Genomic DNA, 21,981 nt, shown 5'->3' with positions numbered 1-21,981 from the left:
ATAAAATAGTAAGTAAAAATATACATACTAACACTCTTAATTTCAACTCATTCAATTCATAAGTGTAGTTTAGGGTGTACTTACTTATTGTTAATATGTTGCAAGAGGGTTTAGTTGAGCAGGCCACCCAAGGCTCATTTGTTCCCCATGGTCGGGATGATATACTCACAACGGCCATAGGAAGTCTAGAGTACCCAGGGCGTGTGCATGGTATTGGTGGTTCTTGGAGTCTCCAAGATTACTTTGGTGCACCACCATCGAGGAGCAGTACTGTTGACTCTTTCAATCAGGAGGCTATGTAGAGAATAGAGATGCAATTTCAAGAAAATTTAAATAACATGCGACAAGAGTTTGAATAGAACTTTGAGCTTCTAGCTCGTTCTCAGTAACAGACTGCAGTTGCTAATGATGGTGTTCGAGTGAGCACTAAAGGGAGTTGTGCTGCTCCAGATCCCTCAGGGGAACATACTCACACTGATGTACCAAACCAGTGAGTTATATGTTGAGGATGACCCCCCACAAATAGCGGCTATTGGTTGAGTATTTGCGGGTGGCTCAACCATCCATGGTGTCCCTCTAGAGCCAGAATGGGCACGGGTTGTGGTTAACCATGTTCAAGATGCTGCTGCTCCAGTGCCTTTGTCCAATACAGAGGTTCAACTAGTGTGGCAAGCAACCGACACATTCTTAGCTTGGCCAAAACGTTTGGTGATGCCGCTTTCAGCACGGGCAAAGGTAATTCTATTATTTCTCTTTTATATTCTTATAATTCTATTATTGTTTAACTAATTTCTATCATTGGTTTAGGATTTTATCAATCGTGGTAAGGAGGTCATGAGAGAACCTGATATTCATGATGTTGATATCATAGAAGTTGAGGATGATCCCATATCTAGGCTTCTAACCATATTACCACGATTGAAGAAGAAACCAATACAGTGGGACATTAGAGTTTTTGGAGTTGACAGCTCTAATTGTCCACTATACATATCCCTACCCGACACATTAGAGATTGTTAGGGGAAACTCCATGTTAAATATATCTATCATACAACTATGGGCCATGTAAGTGGTATTTTCTTTTATGAGTCTAAAACTAAAATAATTACATTTAAGTATAACAATTAATTGTGTTATGTATGGATAAATTGAGTGTGGAGCAAGCACAAACACAAGTATATGGATTTATAGAGCCTTAATCCATCCAAAAATCAGGAAACATGAAGGTCCAGATCCAGCAATATATACAAACATGGATGAGTGAATTAAGAAGACATATATACATGGCTCCATACATTGAAGGGTTAGTTTTTTATTTTTTTTTAATCATGGTAATTTTATAACTAATTTGTTTGTCATATAATGTAAGTTCCAGTGGCAGTTAATTGTAATCATTCCTAAGGATTACACCGTGGTGTGGTTTTGTTCATTACATCGAAAACCAAGCCACGAAATGGAATGTCAATTACAAGGTAAATATAATTTTTCATTATGTTTTAAAATTATAACTATTTATATTGGCTAACATCTGTTTTTATTTCAATTAATTAGAATCGTGTCTGGAACTAATATTTTAAGTGGAAGAGCCAGATCAAAGATATTGCACTTCATATACCCTAAGGTTAGAAAATTATTTAATAGAGGCAATAATATTTGAATTTATCGACTTTGGAAATAATATTGTTATTTATTTCTCATTTTAGTGTAATAAACAAAAAGACTCATTTGAATGTGGCTATATATTACATCATTTATAATAATTAACATTGCATATTAATGACACTTAAATTAATGTTTCAAGTCTTTGAAGATCCATCTCCATTGCCCGAAGATGAAATCAGAAAGATAAGAGAACAATGGAAAACTTTTTTACTTCAAACTATATGATAGTTACATTTCTAAGTTTAATTAGTTACTTTAAACTATAGTTTCATAGCATTCACAAACTTAGGTTCTGTAGCTTTTTTAGGATAATAGGGTTCACATTATTGTCTTAATTCATGCTTTTTAAACATTTATATATTATTTTTTTTTTGTGATTCAATTTTGAAATATAAATTATATTTGAATTTGTATTATGGACTGCCTAGGTTAGGTGTACTACTTGATTTTGTATTCTGGACTGTAGCAGGTTTTGGGTGTATCAAGAAGTAAAGCAAATCTTAAAAAAATGCATAAATTTACGTTGGACATGGTATAGTCTGACGTAAATATTTTTGTGTTATTTTTCTTGGTTTTACAACTTTTTTAAGTCGGTGTTCAAAAATCTCCAACGTAATATTACGTCAGCTTTTAAACCCGATATAAATTTATGGCTCTCACATTGACATCGAACTTTTTTCTAACGTAAAAACCTTAAAATAACATATGTAAAATACCTCTTTTGCATTAGTGAATGTTCATTATTAAATTGGCTTATTCTTTTTTTTTTATGGTCGTGATTACTCAAATAACAATAGCTTTAACTAGGAAAATATATGGAGATTGACGGGGCTATATAGATTTAAGGTGTTTAATTGGATGATCATGCAGGATGAGCTTAAAACTAATGTGAAGAGGACTTTATGTGGTCTATCTAAGAGTGAAAATTGTCCTATATGTGGTATGTAGGTCGAGCTAGATAGTCATATTCTCAAAGATTGTATTTTAGTGAGGTCTATTTGGGTGGCTATAGGAATAGAGACTACTATAAGACTCGAGAGTTTTTTATGGAGATGTGAAAATTGGATCATAGTTAACTTCTCTACTCAATCGGGCATTTGGAATCCTCTCTTTGGTACTCTCATCTAGTTTATTTGGAAGGCTAGAAATGCCTTGATATTTTTTGTCAAAGTTTGGAATAGTCAAGACATTATGAGGAAGCTTAAATTTATGGCCCTAGAGGTGTCTCAAAACTAGAAGTTGGAAATCCATAGGTTCCCCCACCTCATAATGTAATACCCCCAAGTTTTTTAGAATAAATTAATAAGAATTTTAAACAATTAATTGGGTAATTTTAAATTTATGAGGGTTTGTTAAGTCAAAATACAATCTTGGATCCCTCAAGTCCCAAATTTGATGATAACAAACAAAATGTTTTTTTAAGAGAAAATATTTTTGTAAAATACTCATCAGACAAAACACAAGACGCAATTCGTTAGTGAAATGATGTGTTATCAAATGAAGCATAAAATCTATCTTCATAAAGTCTTATATGCTTATTATTTATAATGACTAATGACTACTTTTTGCACATCTTAGTGATTCCTTAATAGATCAATTATACTAAAAAAACTCTTTTGGAATTCACAAATTTGTTAAAGAGAATAAGGCATACTTTGTGTCAAAACCAAGGATAGATGGATCCCTAAAATCATGGAGAAAGTCAGCAAAAGTTGATGCAAAACCTGCTTCTCACTAACACATGGTATAGATAGTTTGTTTGGTATCCTAAAGATGATAAGTAGCCTCCTTGATCATGTAAGAAGTGACAATTTGGTGAAATACATTTAATGCAAGTGTTTAATACATTAATGGACACTTCTCATCTCAAGGAACTTGAAACATAGACAAATGAAGCAAGCTTGTGAGGAATTCTCAAGGTTTTGCAACAGTAATCTTCATCTGAGCTACTATATAAGAAGCTTCATGATCATAAAGAAATGAAATGAAGATAAAATTTTTGCAAGCATTAATTTGCACTAAACATATTCCTTGATTCTTTCTATAAAGCGCTTTGTACTTAATTTGTTGTATCAAGTCTTGATAGGAAGATGAAACAACTTTGTAAACTTTAGTAACTCTAAGTTATTGGCTTTGAGCCTAAAGAGGCCTATCTATAAAAGAATACTTGTTGTTTAAGCTTGAAGAGGCTTATTTATAAAAGAATACTTATTGTTTGAGCCTAGAAAGGTTTTTCTGTAAAAGAATACTTGTTGTTTGAGCCTAAAGAGACTTGTCTTTAAAAAAATATTTATTGTTTGAGCCTAGAGAGGTTTGACTGTAAAAGAATACTCAGTATTGAAGCTTGGAGAGACTTTGTGTAAAAAGAATACTTAGATAGATTGTTTGAAGAGACAATTCAAATAACACTTAGGTTTGAGTCAGAACTGACTTGTTGAAAGAATACTTGTATCTTGTTTAAGATAGTGGAACTTAATTTAGTTAGATTGAGAACTGGACATAGTCTTAGTGATTGAGATGAACTAGTATAAGAATATCATGTGTTCCATCTACTCTCTCTTCAACACTCTTAATTGTTAGTGTTATTACTTCACTGCTTAAAAAAGTGTGAGTTTTTGATTGATACTATTCAACCTTCCTTCTAGTATGTATCTTTTCTCCATAGTGTTATTAAATAATAAGAAATATTTAAAAATTTCTTGTTATTATTTAATTATAAGGAAATGATAAGTAATTGTGGTTAATTTGTTTTTACTAACAAGTTAAACACGAGTTAGGGTTTTAGAGTGTTCTATATAAAGAAAAGTTACACTAAGGTTGCCTCACACATCACATAATTTTTAATTCACACTTTTGTGCTCTGGAGTGATTAGAGAATAGTAGACATTTGGAGATGACCTCGAAGATTCACACTCGATGTCGAGTACCCACTAAGGTAAAGGGGGGTAAGTAATCTTGTTCTAAGGTATGAGTTATTAGCAAGATAGCGAGATTGGCCTTCAATCTCATTTTGTTTGTTTATGTCATATGAGGAAAACATCCCAATTTATTATCATAATTTGTGATTCAGTACTTCATGTTATTCTTGTGTGCTCTAGTGATAATAATTGATGAGTAGTCATGTTTATATTGGTATAATTGTCTACAATTATGAATCTATGAGTACTTATGGGTTCTAGTGGGAACTCTGTTGAGCTTAGGAGAGCTTGAAGCTTAAAGAGTTTTGATGATCACAACATGCAACAATTTGGAGAGCACAAAAACAAAGTTAAAGAAGAGTCAAAGAGAATGCTATGAACTGGAACTATGTAATAGAACTTAGGAAATGAATTTTTGTAATTGTGTGTGCTTTGTGCATTGAGCAAATCTTGTTTAGGATTAAGTAGGGAGTAGATGATGATGAGTTAAAAACATTGGAGAGTTATTTTTAGGCTTAAAATGAAATTTTAAGAACTAACTCAAAATAATCGATTATTGTTAAATATAATCGATTATTTCAGCAAATGGGCTAAGTGGCATGCCTTGCTGTAATAATCGATTATTTGCCAAAATAATCGATTATTTCAGAAACAACTCTCTGGAATAATCGATTATCCAGCTAAATAATCGATTAAATTGTTCTTGGTTGATTTCCAGAAATCTGAAGAACAAAATAATCGATTATTCTTTAAAATAATCGATTATCTGGGTTTGAACTTTTATAAATAGACTTAAACTCTTTTGAAAAATGAGACAATTGAGTGAGAACTGATAATCAACTTCTAAAAACGTTTTAGAGAGTCTGTGTGACATCTTGGAGAGTTTTCTTTGTAAAATCCAAGAGAAAAACGTTTGTGAAAAGCTTGTGAGAAAATCATCATCATCATCATACTCTTGAAAAAGGAAGATAAAGATTTGTTCAAGAATTCCAGGTGAATTCGTTCCTTTTTAATTCTTTGTGAAGTTTGGTGAAAAATCTTGAGAAGGGTTTCTCAAGTGGTTAAGTTTCTTGTAGTGGGATCTACAAGGGGTGCTTTCTTGGGATCAAGAAAGTGGTTATCTTTTAGTAGTGAAGTATATGCATGTGTGTTTGCTTGTAAACCTTCTTGCTTAAAGATAATGGAAAAATCTTAATCAGGTGGTGATTAAGGACTGGATGTAGGTCACATGTGGAGTGGCTGAACCAGTATAAAAGACTTGTGCAATCTTCTTCAACCTTATCTCTTATTTTGTAATTTCTTGGTTGAGCCTTAAAGAAGATAAAACTTGATTAACAAGTGTATGTGAATTTTGATGGTTTAAAATCTGTAATTGGATATTATATTTGAACCTTATTGTCTTGTAATCAAGTTGCACATTGCATTCATATCATTGTAACAAGTCTTTAAGAGTGCTTCATTTGAAAATTCTGTCATAGGAAAGTTTTAATTGAATTTAAAGATCCAGAAACTCTGATAAATTTTTAAAGGGTCATTGAATCCAATTCACCCCCCCTCTTGGATTAGGCCATTCTTTTCTAACAAACTCTAAGGATGGAGTAAATTGAATTAATAATGAGTAATATATATATATATATATATATATATATATATATATATATATAGTATTTGAATTAATAGCTTAGAAATGTCTAATTGTGCTTGTTGTATGATTTTACCAGTTAGTATTCGTTAAATTGAATGTTGGTTGATATGTGAAAAAATTTGCATTTTATTCAAATGAATCTATACTGACACAACATCGGACGCCATGAGTTATTTTTGGTCGTGAACACATGGGTTGCTCTTTGTGGTGTTTACGTCAAGAAAGGGAATAGTCACGTTGGGTAGGAGATCTAGGGGCTCCTTATTGTAAATTCATTGGGCATAAGAGGGTTACGTCAAGCGAGACATTTCTAGAGAGGTGAAGTGTGCTCCTTGCCTAAACTACATCAAGCACAAGGTGCCCCATGTTGAGTGTCACTCTTTTCTTGAGTAATTATTGCTTGTGGGTGTCTTGTAATTCTTTGGTGGAGAAAATGATGTTGAATGAATGTATTGAGTAATATTGTTTATACGTATATAGTTGTAAGAATAATCTACTAATGATATTAAGCAACATTTGAAATGTTGTGTATGGACCATGTGATGGTCATACAATGTGAAGTCTGAGTTAAGCTTAGCAATGTGAAAGTTTAGGCGAGATTACCTATTCGATTTTCCTTGCTTTGTTGTTTAAAATGAGTATATAATACAGTTGATGAGTATGTTATGATGATTATTGTGTAGGATATGAAATTGCATATAGTATGGTATAACATGCATCAAGTGCATCAGTTGTTTTTGTGATGAGTACGATGCAAAATATGTCGTCGAGAAAGGTCCCGCTTATGTAAAAGCTTGAAAATTCATGACTTTGGGGATAGCTAGGTTTAGTTGCCCTAGTTTCATCCATTGTGTTCATGGGGTGTAACTTGGCCAAAATCGCTATCCCGATGCATCCCTGTGTATATCTTCCTAGTGTAAAGTGTTATGATGGCTTGACCTAACATGCTCTCCTAGGCTACTCTAGTGAGTTTTCAAGCAACAATTGAAATTGTTTTACTGACACAACATATATATAATTTAGGATGTCCGTGTCCATTACATTATCTTGAACATAATGGTTGTATGTTGCACAGATGTGACTTGTAATTATTACATATCTAATTAATGGAATGTGCAATTGCTATTTATTAATATTTAAATGTGAATGCATATGTATTGTTTGTTGTGTTTTGTAACATCATATTTTTTAATAAATAAATATGTTATAATTTTGGATTAATTAAGTTACAATGTAAATTAATAAAATAAAGAAAGGCTGTAAGTGGATAATATCTATTGGACTACACTCTGAGTCCAACCAAAAAGCTTATTAAAAATAAGAACAAAGGAATTAGGTTATCCATGCATCTTTTGAAATCCTAAGAGCATTTGAAGAGGGAAACCTAGAGGGAGCTATCAAGAGAGTGTGGAGTAGCAATCAGAGCTACAAGTAGAACATAGTATTGTAACATCATCACTCAAGGTAAGAGGGGAGTGAGGTTATCGCATTTATAGGTATATATGAGGGATAATGGTATAGAGAGATAATCCCTAAGCCTCTTAGGTATTAGTGTGAGTTTCTATGGATGTCTATCTGTTAAACTGTTGTTGCAAATTTTTTGATGTTTTAATAAAACCCATACATATGCCTTGATTGAGTTAATTGACAATGAATTGATGTGTTTTGGAGGGTTAAGGTTATATGAATGAATTTACGGGGGTTTTGGCTTGATTGAATAAATTTGAATGATCTAGTGATATGGTAGTATTATATGAGTATTATTTAATTGTTTGGCCGATTGAATTGAGGAAAATAATAACATAATGGATTTTGGGTGAGTTGGGAGAACCTAAATCGTGCAGTCATAATTTTGTGAAGTGTAGAATCTGTGACAACTTCAGGTGTTCCTTCAATGCACCGAGCACAAATGTGCAATTCTTAGCATTAAGCGTGAAGAAGGTAATGTCGAGCATGGGGATACTAGAGAGGTTTTTTACTTCCTTATGTTGGATAAGAGGTGTCTCGCCCAACATATTGTTTAACGTCATTTTTTTAGAAGAGGTGATATCAGGCGTAACCCAAATCACTCTAGGCAAATTATTTCCAAAGCGTTCCCATACCTTGTTACCCTGGGTGCGAATAACCTTATGTTGGATGTGAAACTAGCAAAGCGACTCTTGATCTCCCCACATTGGGCGAGATTCTGAACTCTTTGGGTGCCACACCTATTTTCATAGTAATTGAGTTATATAAATGAATTAATCAACAAAGGAACCGTGAGGAGTGATTTAGTAATGGAATTAAAAGAATAGGATTAATGAGTTCAGTAATATAAACATATAAGAAGGAGAATTAACGAGAACTGTGATTGTAAGAGGTTAAATAAGCAATACGTCCTTAAGTGTGTGAATGATGAAAATGTGTGGTATGACGTATGTATGAGATGTTATTGATGTGTTTGTAGTGGCACATGTTACGATATGTGATGGTGTTAGAATGATGATGAGGTATGGTTGAGTTGATGAGATATAATGATGTTTGTTATGATGAATCATTATTAAGTGATGTGGCAAGATGTAGTAGATAAGTCTAAGTTTGCGGTATGAAAAATGTGATTAGTGGTTGTTGCATGTGTGTGATAATGTGATGTTGTTGGTAGAGTACATGCATGCATACTTTGATTGTAGGATAATGTGAGTCTACGCAAGTATCAAAGGTCATTTATCTAAACTTTGGGGGTGTTATGATGGGAAATCTCTAATGGGCAGGAACCTCTTACGAGTGGTATAAGGCAACCATGGTTAGCTATAACACTTCAAAAGCATCCTAGTAGACATCCCCTAGTTGAGGATGGATTAGGATGATCATTGGAGGGAGGTGGTCCCTACACCAGAGGAAGGTGGTTCTGTTCCATGGCTCCTAAACTATTATGAATCAAGGATGACAAAGATATTTGGTACCACATGCATGTTGATTTAATTGCATTCATTTACATGAGTCTATGTATAATAATTGTAATTGTTTGAGTTATCTGAATAAGCTTTAAAGTGTATTGATATAATTGAGATGTATTTTGATGGTGGATAAATCTAAATGCTTATGTGAAGTCTAAATATGATGTATGTATGTTAGTACTACTCTTATGCTTTATATATATTGTACATGGATGAGATATATTCTTACTCCTTGTGTGTTGTTGTATTTGTGGTTGGGCTAATAGTCATTTATAGGCTTAAGAGTATTTGCTAGGTGGCATTAATTGTCTTGTGGCAAAGGCACAGGTGGTCCAAGCCATAGTTGACACATGGTGCTTAGGCTACTATGGTTAAGTAGAAAGAGTTGCACCCTGACTATCAACTATAACTTTTGGTCTAGTGATAATCCCCTAATGCAACAATTGGTATCAAAGCCAAGGTCGCGTGCTCGATTCCTAGCAGGAGCAATTGCTGATGGGGAGATTGTTTGCAAGGTAGCATCAATTGTCCTGTGGTGGAGGTCTAGGTGGGTTAAGTCAAAGTCGACACATGACACTTGAACTGCTACGGTTAAGTAGATAGAATTGTGTCCTAACTATCAATTATAACTTTTGGTCTAGTGGTAAGCGTTCGATCCAACAAAGAGGAAGAGTTTGGTGAAGGCAAAGCATAATGATTCACTAGTATTGGGATTTTCTTTGATAATGTGACATTGGGGCTAAGAGTTTCTTATTTTTTAGTCATATTTGAAGTTAATTTTAAATATGATGATATATGTTTTTATGTTGAAAGTTTGTGAAACAAGCAATTTTGTGCCTTGTTTTGAATTTCTAAAGTTATTTGGTTAGCTTTTTATTGAAAGAGTTTTATTCAAAGAATTGCGAACCCTTTTACTATATATAAAGTGTTAGTTAAGTTTTTTTTATATTTTAATTACATTTTATTAAATATCTTTATTTAATTAAATTCAGGATAGAAAAGTGTCACATTTAGTGGTATCAAAGTATGTCAATTCATCCAACCAATGTGTTATGAGTTTGTCATGTTTCTATGTGTGCTCTAAACATGTATGTTTGATGTTGAGTGTTTTGAGTTATTTTTATGTTAATTAGAAAAGTTGTGGCAAAAAGGAATGATCGCACTTTAGTTGTTGCCTTGTAGGTGATAGCTCAGGTGATGAGGAACGTGAATACTGCTGGTACCGACTAGTTGTCATAGTTTTAGTAAAATAATCCACCTACCTTTAGGGGTGAATATGATCCTAATGGGGCTTTAGACACTAGTACAAAAGAAGGTTTCTACGTCGGCCATTTTGACCTTTTTACGTCTGAAAAAATACCAACCTTAATGTGGGAGACGTAAATTTATGTCAGTGTTGCAACACTGACGTAAATTTACGTCGGACATTAACAGGTCCGACATAAAAAAGCAGTAAAATAAATAAAAAAAATAACGAGTGCAAGCAGAATGGCTCGTTCTGCTTGCAGAACGGCCCGTTCCAGATGCAGAAGAAACGTAGAAGATTTGAAATAATAATATTCAAAAAAAAAAATGAAGAAAAGAACTAGTAGTGAAGATGGAAAGTAAACAGGGAAAAAGAAATGAAAAATACATAAACAAGGGACACAACAACCCCAGCCTCAGCACTAGCAGAGCCTCCACCTCATCAAACACCCCTCCCAGGCACGAATCCACCACCGCCAGCGCCGCCCCCACGCGCCACCGCTCCCACACCCACTCCACCAGCACGAGCTCCTCCGGCAATGCCTTGGCCTCAATCGGCCTTCGCCCGCACGCCACCTCCAGCATGAGCGCCCCGAACGCAAACACGTCGGAACTCGCTGTGGGCTTCCCCGTTCGCGTGAGGTAACCCAACGTCCCCACCACCCTGGTCATGCTAGGGTTGGAACCGTGCTCATAAAGCTTCGCCAACAATACTTTCCCTGCTTTAACGTCTCTGTGAATCACCGTTTGCTCCCACTCCTCGTGCAAATAAACCAACCCCCAAGCCATGCCTTTTATTATCCTAAACCTCTGCTCCCACGCATTTTTACGTCGGATATAATAAAGTCCGACGTAAAATGTAAAATTTACGTCGGATATTAGATGTATCCGACGTAGATTTTACATTTTACGTCGGACCCTATTAAGTCCGACATAAAAAAGTTCAAAAAAATTACAAAAATGCCACCGCGTCTTTTTTACGTCGGTGTTTATCTTGACCGACGAGAAAAGAGTGACGTAAAAGACTATTTTTCTACTAGTGAGAAGGGATCTTCAGGGTGGAAGAGATGTTTTAGGCTATAAAGTGTCGCGTTTACGATGAGAATGTAGGGCCTATGCATCACATTACAAGGGTGTGAACCTAGTAAGGGAGCAAAAGATGTATGGTTCCTATAAGCCATTCTCGACACTGACAAAGGGAGTCAACAATCTCAAGAAAGGAGTCAACAACAGTCCAAGGCAATCTACGCGTGACAATAGTGTGGGTTCTGCTCTTATAGACTAGTTGAGGTGTTACAGATGCAACCGTCTCGATCATAAGTCATATGAGTGTCCAGATCAAGAGTTGACTTGTTATAACTATCAAAGGAAGAGACAATTCTCGAGGGATTTTCCCAACCCTAGGAAAGAGACTATGAGTGTTAGATGTCTTTCTTGGTATGAACTAGTTATCTTCCAACCATGTCCTATTAAGCCGTTCAAATAAAACTATTGTTTTTAGTCAATCTATTGTGAGTATGAGTAAGGATTTCTCAATTGCCAACTAGATTAAGGCGTTTTTTTTTAAAAAGAATGCCTAAGCATACATGATGGTTTCCTTGAAGTTGGAGTGTAAGGCTGTAGTAAGTAAGAAACCTATAATGAGTGAGTTTCCTGAAGTGTTTCTTGAGGACATGTTTAGCCTATCACCCGAGCATGACATAGAGTTTTTCCATAAAGCAGTATAGAAATTAATTGAACCCATACATATAATACCTATATCTGTAGCCTATCACCTAAGCGTGAGATAAGTTTTTCATAACATAGTACCACTCAAGTACCCAAGCCTTTGATTGTGACAAATTTTTTTATAATCTTTTAATGATCACAATGATATTTAACAATTGTTTTCATTTTATTTTTTGAATCTTTGCAATTTATTTTTGTGTTAATATTGATGAATTTTTAAATAAAAAAATAACATTTATAGTATGAATGGTATATTGAGGTGGGCTAGCAACACATTTTTCTACACACTCTTCTTAATACACTCACTCTCATTGGTTAGAATTTATTAAAACCTACAAATTCAAAAGAGAGAGTCATTTAATACGACGTGAGATTCACTAAATTTAGTGTTTTCCAATAAATTACAATCAAATAAAAAGATTATGTTTAAAAGACTATGTTAGAGAGTATATTACTAACATTTTCCATTGTATACTTAATATAACATTGATATGTATTAGTATTTGAGTTTATACTTATATAATTTTTATTTTGATTATTTGTTGTATTTTTTTACCCTATACAATGCATAGGCTAAATATTTATTAATTTTTAATAATTTATATATACAAATAAATATTTCTTTGAATATGTAAATCATATTTAAAATTTATATAAATAAAAAATTTTAAACATATAAATTATATTTTAGATATTTATGATAAATAACTTATATTGTAACATAATATGATTTTTATTTATTGATAAATTATTTTAAAATATTAAAATTTAATTTATAAATAATTATGATAAATAGAAACTTGACAAGAAATTAAAAAAATTAAAAAAAATTGTCAAAAAAAATTCTAAATGCTCTCACACAAAATAGTGATTCCTATTTAATATATGAGAGTTAATATATCATATTTTTTAACGGTTATAACATTATTCTATTATTAAATTATTTTAATTTTAATTTTATTATTTTACCTTTATATAAAGTAGCAGGAGAAAGGCACTTTGTACTTATATTATATTAAAAAAATAATTTTTTATAAGTAGTTATGATAGTTTCAGAATAAAAAAGAAAACCCTAAAAAAATAAAAATTTACTCAGAAAAAAATAGTCTTAGAGAATTATGAAAAATAAACAAAGGATAAAATAGTCCATGTAAAATGAAAACTAAAAGCAATTATTAAAAGTAGTATTCCCTTTATATATTAGCATAGATAATATAATATTAAAATATTATTTCTCCATTTTATCTCATGACCGTTATGTAGAAATCAGGGTCTTATAGATTTTCGCTATTTTAATAATTTATTTATTATATTAATATGTAATATATATATATATATATATATATATATATATATATATATATATATATATATATATATATATATATATATATATATATATATAACCGGGGATTTGACAAAACGCTGCAAGGAAATGTACTTTGTTCTATTAATAATCGTTTGAATACCAACAATGATATAAGAGTAGGCTGTCATTTATTTATTTAAAATAAATAAAGAAAGAATTTTTTGAGTTATCGATCATACTTCAATTGCATTATAATAAATTTATAAGAAATAATTTAATATATGTAGAATTAATTTATCTACCAAATTCCAAATATTATAAATATTTAATTAAAGATAAGTAAAATTATTTGTAAAACAAATTTAAACAAGAGTATTGTCTTATATATATATATATATATATATATATATATATATATATATATATATATATATCATAAAACACTATAAAACAGTTTCTCACACAAATTTAAATTTAAATTTATCAGCTATTCACACTTGATATAGAAATCAACTTTATCGTGCAACATTTTTTATTAAACAAAATTAACGAGCATTAATCTGATCTTATGATATTAAAGTAACTTGAGTAATGAACATATAAAACATGGATATACTAATCATTTCTAAAGAGTTTAGAATCGATTGTTTTGAGACTTTTATGAATATTTTATAGATGGTGAATAAAATAAAATTTGGAATGATTAACACCTACAATAAGTTGCAAGATTTTCTGGAAATTCATGGTTGTGTAGTTTGAGCTTACATTTAACATCGTAATTGGAGATCGGTATCATTGTTTTCAAAAGACTATGTTTATTTATTAACCGGTGACTTATTGATCTACGACCTATTAGTTAATGTATATATATTCCTCTATGAAATATTAGTTAACAATGATGATATATGAAATATATCATAATTAGAGTGATACACGTATAATAAAGATTATATAATAATTTATGTAATATTGTTTTTATGTATATTTTTTTCATTATTAATAATATCTCTTTATAACAAATAAAGTGATAGAAAGGGATACACGTAAAACTGATATACATTGTTATCCAATTTTCGTTCGTAGCATTACTCAATAGTTACATGTTTGAAAAGGAAGATGACCGGATGGATGTACGGATATCTTATTAGTTTTTAATGAAAAGTTAAAATGCTTATATAGAAATAATTAATTAAAATCTCATCGAAACAATCGTAAAAGGAATTAATTAATGTTGGGAGAAGTGCAGTTCTTGCGTACCTGAGAAATTTGCCTCATGACTGATTTCAAATGTCTCTTCTACTCTTAAAACTGTATAGAAGCATATTAGGACAGTATTTTTAAATTAAAAATGGTAAGAATAAGTGTTGAAAAAACTATAGAAAAAATAATAATAATTTGTGTTAGCCATTGGGTAAGAAAATTGCGGAAACTTACAATTGTAAATGAAGTTATGTAGAAATCCAAATTGGCAGCCACTTAAGAATGCATAAGGCATTTTAGCCAATGCACGCAAGGCAAGAAAGACGTCCGGTAAGGACTCAGGGGGCAGTTGATCCAGCTCCAGGTATAATTCAAGTAATCCCAGAGCCACATCTACCATGCATTAATTTCAGTATTAGAGTAACTTTCTTCTCAATAATATAAAGGGAAATGATACGTAAACAAGTAAATGTTGAGAGGAAGAGAGGTAATCCTTCAAATTAATGTTCTATAAATTGTTGTGTGGTTTACTCACCCAATATTTCCTCTCTGATACATCGTTCAAGCAGCAGAACTCGCTTGTCGTAATCTTGTTCGTTCAGCACTTTGTAGGGAGTTTTCGAGAACAGATAGCGAGTCATTCGTTTATGTCCCCTGTCAGCAGCGAGAAGAAGAGGGATTTCACCGTCGTTGTTGGCTATAGCAAGCAGATTCTGGCGGATCCGGCCGCCCTTTTTATCCTCTACCATGCACTCTGCTACTTCCGTCTTGCCAGTAAGATAAGCAGCAAGAGCAAGAGCAGTATTACCCATGTTGTCATGCATTTTTAATAATATATCTTCCCCTTCTCTAACTAAAACCTCAACAACCTTCACGTGACCTGCGATTGCTGCTACGTGAAGAACCGTCCTCCTATCTGAATCCGACGTCAAAAATAACGCCCTCCTTCCCTCTGCTAATGAGAGGAATAACTCCACACCTTTCTCATCTCCTTCCTCCACGCACTTGTACAGTTTTATACAGTGACGAACGTTATCGCCTACCCTACCTGCATGGCATTCACATTTTTTAAAATAAATATTGTCTAGCTACTACAAGCATGTACTGATGTAGAGCAGTAGAGGTCCTAATCTAGTCCAAGTAGTCACACTTTTAATTCTAGCTTCTTGTTTTAAAAATTTGAATTAATAAATAGATATGAGAATTGCAAGTAGCATTAAACATGTACCTTGCTCAATATCTGGTGTGGCTTCTAACTCAGAACCGTAACGCCAGGCCAAAAAATTCCAAGCCTCTTTCGCGGTATTCAAATGACTGATCTCATCTAAAATCTTTGATCCACATGCTGATTGAATGATACACAAAGCCAATTCATTATTATCGATTTCATTGCTACTCCCAGCACCAACATTTGTCGAAACAGAATCACTCTCAGTCTGGACAACAGTCCAAAGTTTTTGCATCATCAGATAGATTTTCATTTGATTTTTCCATCTGTCATAGTTGTCTTTTGTGAGTACTTGAACTATTCCCCAGGGTGTGTCTTTCATTACACTTTTTTCACAGTCTGAAGAAATAAATCAAATTATATATGGGCCAAAGCCGAACAGATCTTTCTAAGTTTGTCCACTGCAACTTAGAAAGATTCGTGGACTGGTAATTAAATCCACTCAAAACTTTTTTGGTGAGAGATTCATGCCTGGGTATTCAGTTTGGTTGGTTCAAAAGGGAGGTAGGGAGGAATACGCAGGTCTCGCGAACCTATATTTATGCTTTTAACCTAAGAAAATGGGTATTTGAAATATTAGAATTTTAATTATAAGCATGTCAAATAAATATTATTATCTCCGTTCCATACATAATTATTAATTCATAAAAATTAAGAAAGTAGTTAATTTTTAGTTGATAAATGATATCCTTTGAACTTATATAAAAAAAAAATATATTTAAAACTTTTAGATTGAAATATAAATAGATTTTATTGAAGTTAACCTTATTTAATATTTTTAATCTAAAATTATTCTCATATTAATAAATAGGAACATTCTCTATTATGAATGTGGCTAAAGATATTTTAAGAAATATAATACATATTTCATGATAAATTATAAAAGTTAAATATATTTAATAAAAAAATTTAATATATGAAAAATTAATTTTATTTGTTTATATATAAGTCTAAGGAATACTCCTTCTAAACTTATATATATATATATATATATATAAATGCTTAAATTTTTTTTGATCGAATTATAAGAAGTTTAAATTAATTTAATCTTTTTTAATATTTTCCATTCAAACACACTCCTATAGTAATATTTTAGGAAATGTAATATATATTTTCTTATATATAATATATGAAAAACTAGTTTTATCTTTTTATATATAATTCTTATATATTATTAGTGAATTAGAATTAAGGATGGCAAACATACTCATACCCGCGGGTAATACCTAAACTCGTCGCAACTTTGACAGAGAATACCCGGTTTGACTGGGTACGGGTACGGGTACGGGTATGTACTTACCCGCCCCGTACCCGTACCCGTACCCGTCCCTGTTCTTATTTTTAATTTAATACTCACTTTCAATTTAATTATATTAAAAAATTTAATATTTTTTATGTGTAATTATTTATTATAATATAAGATAAAGAAATAACTTAATTATAATTATAATATAATAATAATAAAAATTTAAAAATATCATTTTTTTTACAAAAAATTAAAAATTAAAAAATTGACGGGTACGGATATACCTAATACCCGATGGAAACAGGGATGAGGATGAAAATCTATACCCGACGGGTATGGGGACAGGGACGGAGATGGGTTTAACTCGCGGGGACGGGAACGGGTATCATGAAACCCGTACCCGACCCGCCCCGTTGTCATCCCTAATTCGAACACATGTTTATATTATTATTTATCTTAATTAATATTTTTTTAATCAATTGGAGTGCATGTTGTTTAAAAAATCTATGATTAATATATTTTATTAAATTAAAAAATACATTTTAAGTAAAAATATTTTAATTTAAAAATAATTAATATATAAAATAATATGAATTGAGTTAAAGAAAAAATTAATTATTTTAATTTGACTCTTATAATTTACAATTTTATTTCATCCTCAAATACACGTGGTATTAGAATTTTGGAATCATGGATTAATACCAACCTGTGATGGTTAATCCTTTGGCATTTTCAGTCAAATAATAATAATAAATAAATAAATATTTTGGTAATTAATTTCCGGACCTAATTGTAATATTTTTTTTTAATCTAAAAAAAATGGGAGGAAACATAAAGAGGGTTGAATTATTAGGACAACTGGAGGAGCAACCACCGTCTTTATTAGTATAAGGTTACCATAGAATTTCTCTTATATAAAAAATCTAGGAAACCCTGACTGAACTTCGGTATCCCGCTCTCCTGAATCCTGATCAATGGCGGCATCTACTTACCACAAAGAAGACATTAAAAATATAATCCTGGAAATACGTGAAGTGTTCAAAGAGAATTCCTCAGAATTGCAGGAACCTGAGGGGAAGATCCTAAATGAGATCAACAATAGCGACGTGAAAGCCCTAGTTATTTTGAAGCAACAGCTTTGGAACGTGCTGACTTCTGTGGAAAAGTTGAAAAGCAAACCCTCCTCAAACATTTTCCTCAAAGTTGAAAAGCTGACTTCTAAAAAACAGCTCAACAATGCTGAAAAAAAACAAGTTCGGGAGGACCTTGAACGCGTTGCAAGCAAGGCAAAGTATCTGAACGAGCAGGCGAGCAAGAAGGGATCGGTGCCTGACGATGTTAAAGAATTGATTGGGAGAGAAAAGGAAATGGAGGAGATTATAGATCAACTCATGCTATGGAGCAGAAGCGAAGATAATGGGGAAAGTCCTGTTCCTGTGATTGCCATTTCAGGGCTTGCAGGAATAGGAAAGACAAAACTTGTCGACGATGTCTGCCAGGATCAGAAAGTCCAAGAGCAGGTTGGCTCGCAGGTCCGTGTCCCTGGTACCAACTACAACACCTTTGATGCAGACTCCATTGCAAAACAAATCATCAACTCAGCACCATCTCCATCACCCACGACAAAAACTCTCAACATACTTGTAATTCTGGATGATTGGAGAGCTGAGATCAAAGACAATGATGTGAAGATGTTGCACGACAAGGTAAAGGAGCATGGGAAGGCGTCGCAGGTGTTAAAGAAGGTTGATCCACGTGTTACAGCTATCGTGATAACTACACGTAGCTGTCTTGTGGTAAGGGAAATTGCTGCTAGCCCGATTATGCAATATGATTTGCAGGGACTTAATGAAAAGCAAAGCGTGTTTTTGCTTAAGAAAGCTCTCGGAAGAGGTGCATGTGATGATAATGCGAGCATCACAAAGATTGTGGGGCAGTGTAGAGGCGTCCCTCTAGCCATAATAGCCATGGCAAAATGGCTCCAGTCTCCTCGTTCCGAATATTTGATGCCAGTGGAGCAACTGATATGCTCCTATTACGACAAGGTGTACGAAGAAGGGTTTCCCTACAAATGCTTCCCATATTTTTCCTTGTTTCCTCAGGATTTCTTGTTTGATGCTGAGAGGTTAATTCATCTCTGGATGGCAGAAGGGTTTCTTGGCTCACCAGAACCAGAAACAGGCCGTGGATATTTGAGGGACTTCGTTGGGAGATCTATGTTTCAAGACGTGAAGGTAGACGAGTTTGGCGAAGTGAGAAGCTTCAAATTGCACCCGCTAATGCATGACATAGCAAGATTCGTGGCCGATAGGGAGATAATCACCATGGATCCAATCGGGCACAAGGTTCACGGCAAAGTCAAGAGAGCCTCGTTTGATTTGAGCTTAAACTTTTCACGTGGAATTCCACGTCCCCTTTATGACAAGGCAAAATCATCACTAGCAAGCCTTCTTTTCTTCGCCAACCCAGAGTCACGATTTCCTATGCAGCTAGATATGAGCACTTCAATGCTTGAAAATATCTTCAAGAGCTTCAAGAAGCTGCGCGTGTTGGATCTCCGTGACTTGGAGATCGGGACGGTGCCAAGCTCTATTGGGGACCTGAAGGACTTAGAGTATCTGGATCTGTCCCAGAATAATATTATGGAGAAGCTCCCTAATAACATCACCAAGCTTTTCAAGTTACAGACGTTGAAACTGTTTTGTTGTTACTCGCTCAAAGAATTGCCCAAGGACTTTGAGAATCTAAAGCAACTCAAGCATCTTGACATTGAAGGATGCCTGAGTCTCACTCACATGCCTCCAAAAATGGGAAAGCTGACTTCTCTGCAGACATTGTCCGCTTTTGTAGCTAACAAGGACGACCCCAAGGGAGGCCTTGAGGAACTCCTAAATCTCAACAAATTGAGAGGACACTTGGAAATTTTGTATCTGGACCGGGTGCAGCAATTTGGTAATAGTAAGTCGGGATGCAGACAAAAAATTGGTGTTCAGAGCCTGACACTAAGATGGGATCTCAAGATTGATCAAGGGAAAATACAACACCATCTGTTACCTGAAGATTTCCTTATGTCCCATTTTGAGCTGCGAGTATTAATCCTTATGGGCTACAGAGTTCCCGACCTTTCTTTGTTCAAATCCACTTCCACCCAATTCGAACACCTTGTAAAGTTAAGCTTGCAGGACTGTCAATGCGAATACATCTCACAAGAGGATGCACTCCCACAACAGCTCAAGACCCTCGAACTTATAAGGTTAGATAATCTCGAATACGTTGCACGAAACTGTGACAAAGATGCAGCTTTCTATAAAACCCTGGTGGAGCTCACAGTCTGGGGTTGCCCTAAACTCAAAAGTTGGTGGCCAGAGGTGAAAGAGGTAAGCGATAGGCCGGTCTTTGCTAGCATTTCAAAGCTACATGTCCATCATTGCCCTGACCTAACGTGCATGCCTCTCTATCCTCGTCTTGATATGGTCCCGAAGGATTCTAACAGTTTTGGTAAAGAGCTGGTCCTTGAGGAATCCAGCTTAAATCTGCTACTGGATACATTAAGTAAGGGAACTGGTGCAAGAGACTCCATTCCCCTTGAGAATTTTCACATTCAAAATTGCAATCATTTAAAGAATCTGTGCGATGCTTTCCAGCATCTGAGTTCACTCCAACGTCTTACGATTGAAAACTGCGCCGATATTCACCTTTGCGGCCCAAACAATCAATGGAATGGTCTAAAAAGCCTCCGTTTTCTCACGATAAGGGAAATTCCAATTCTCAGCTCCCTTTCATTTGGGGACAGCGTTACCACTCTGCGAGAACTCACCGTTCATAACTGTGAGGGGTTAACTTCCATTTCGGATAGCATTGGCAAACTCACCTCACTTCGGAGACTGGAGATTTCTAAATGCAACAAGTTGAAGTCGCTGCCCAAAGAAATGGAAAATCTCAAGTCTCTAAAAACCTTGCTCATTTTGAACTGCAAATTGTTACTGTCGAGGTGTCAACAAGAAACCGGCCGGCGACGATTGGCCACAAATTAGTCACGTTGAACATATCCAAGTGAAGTAAACAATTTTCAAGCGTGTTCTTCCTTGGGTAAGTACTCATTCAACTCTCATCACTGCCACTAGTGAACGTATCCAAGTTTGGATTGGAAAATGCACAAATTAACCTCTTCAAAGTATACTCATTCAACTCACCATAATTATTTGACATTTCGTGTAACACCATCCAGCTCGTTTATTATTATATTTTTAGGGTTTACGGCACTTGCCACTAAACTAAAATTATTTTATTATATTTGTTTGTCAGTTCATTCTAGTTTTATGATTTGTTCTTGGTACTTATTCTGCGCTATTACGTTGTCTCGTGTTCAGGTTTTCTCAAGGGCCAAGATGATGATAGATGTGGCCATGCACGCTGAATTATGTGCTACACCTGATATAAGAAAATGAAGTGATTCCTTCCGAGAGATCGAAACCACGAATTTTCTTTTAGCACTGACTTGTTCTATCTTTTTGTAAATTTGTTGACCTTGTTTCTGCTCATGTGTAAAATCTGTTATTTTCAGTGGATTTTTAGTGATCCTATTTTAGTATGTGTGGATCTGTCGTTCTTTTATCGTATCATATTTATCTTTCCATTTGCTATTGTTGTTTTCCTTCAAGAATTAAAGCGGCCAAGTGCCCTATATAAAATCTTCAGTGATTTAATGTATCATAGAATCTAATATTGGTTCTTTTTACGTTTCAATTTCGAAATAACTCCTCCAAATAACATGTAATGCCTGCGCTTTCTCCCTCCACCAAATTAAACTCATAGCTATCTCAGTTTTTAACATAAATTTTACAAAAACCACAACATTCCAAAAT

The 21,981-nt window shown here is 33.7% G+C and overlaps 2 protein-coding genes across 3 annotated transcripts in view; one reads left to right on the top strand and one right to left on the bottom strand.

Annotated features, from left to right (window-relative positions):
• Nucleotides 1-16,399, bottom strand: part of LOC109799869 (uncharacterized) — a 28,559-nt gene extending 12,160 nt beyond the window's left edge. The window contains exons 1-4 of one of the 2 annotated variants that reach the window (XM_020360511.3): nt 15,871-16,399; nt 15,178-15,690; nt 14,877-15,035; nt 14,700-14,750 (exon numbers count right to left, since the gene is read on the bottom strand). In XM_020360511.3, the coding sequence (XP_020216100.2) occupies nt 14,700-14,750; nt 14,877-15,035; nt 15,178-15,690; nt 15,871-16,192 (1,045 nt within the window). In that variant the 5' untranslated portion in view covers nt 16,193-16,399. The remainder of the gene's footprint in view (nt 1-14,699; nt 14,751-14,876; nt 15,036-15,177; nt 15,691-15,870) is intronic. The other variant, XM_020360510.3, reaches the window with a different exon arrangement.
• Nucleotides 16,400-18,015: 1,616 nt separating this feature from the next.
• LOC109800845 (putative disease resistance protein At3g14460) lies at nt 18,016-21,826 on the top strand. Its single transcript, XM_020361747.3, has 2 exons — nt 18,016-21,205; nt 21,487-21,826. Exon 1 carries the CDS (start codon nt 18,091-18,093, stop codon nt 21,148-21,150), a length of 3,060 nt encoding a protein of 1,019 aa, XP_020217336.1. The 5' UTR covers nt 18,016-18,090; the 3' UTR covers nt 21,151-21,205; nt 21,487-21,826.
• The last annotated feature ends 155 nt before the right edge of the window (nt 21,827-21,981 follow it).

This window comes from Cajanus cajan, chromosome 11 (assembly GCF_000230855.2).
Source record: "Cajanus cajan strain Asha chromosome 11, NIPB_CcT2T_4, whole genome shotgun sequence".
Taxonomy (NCBI): Eukaryota; Viridiplantae; Streptophyta; class Magnoliopsida; order Fabales; family Fabaceae; genus Cajanus; species Cajanus cajan.
This window is presented reverse-complemented; position numbering and strand designations above follow the sequence as displayed.

Bases quoted from the DNA above. Each gene is read 5' to 3' on its own strand.
- LOC109800845 (XM_020361747.3), top strand. From the start codon at position 18,091: ATGGCGGCATCTACTTACCACAAAGAAGACATTAAAAATATAATCCTG.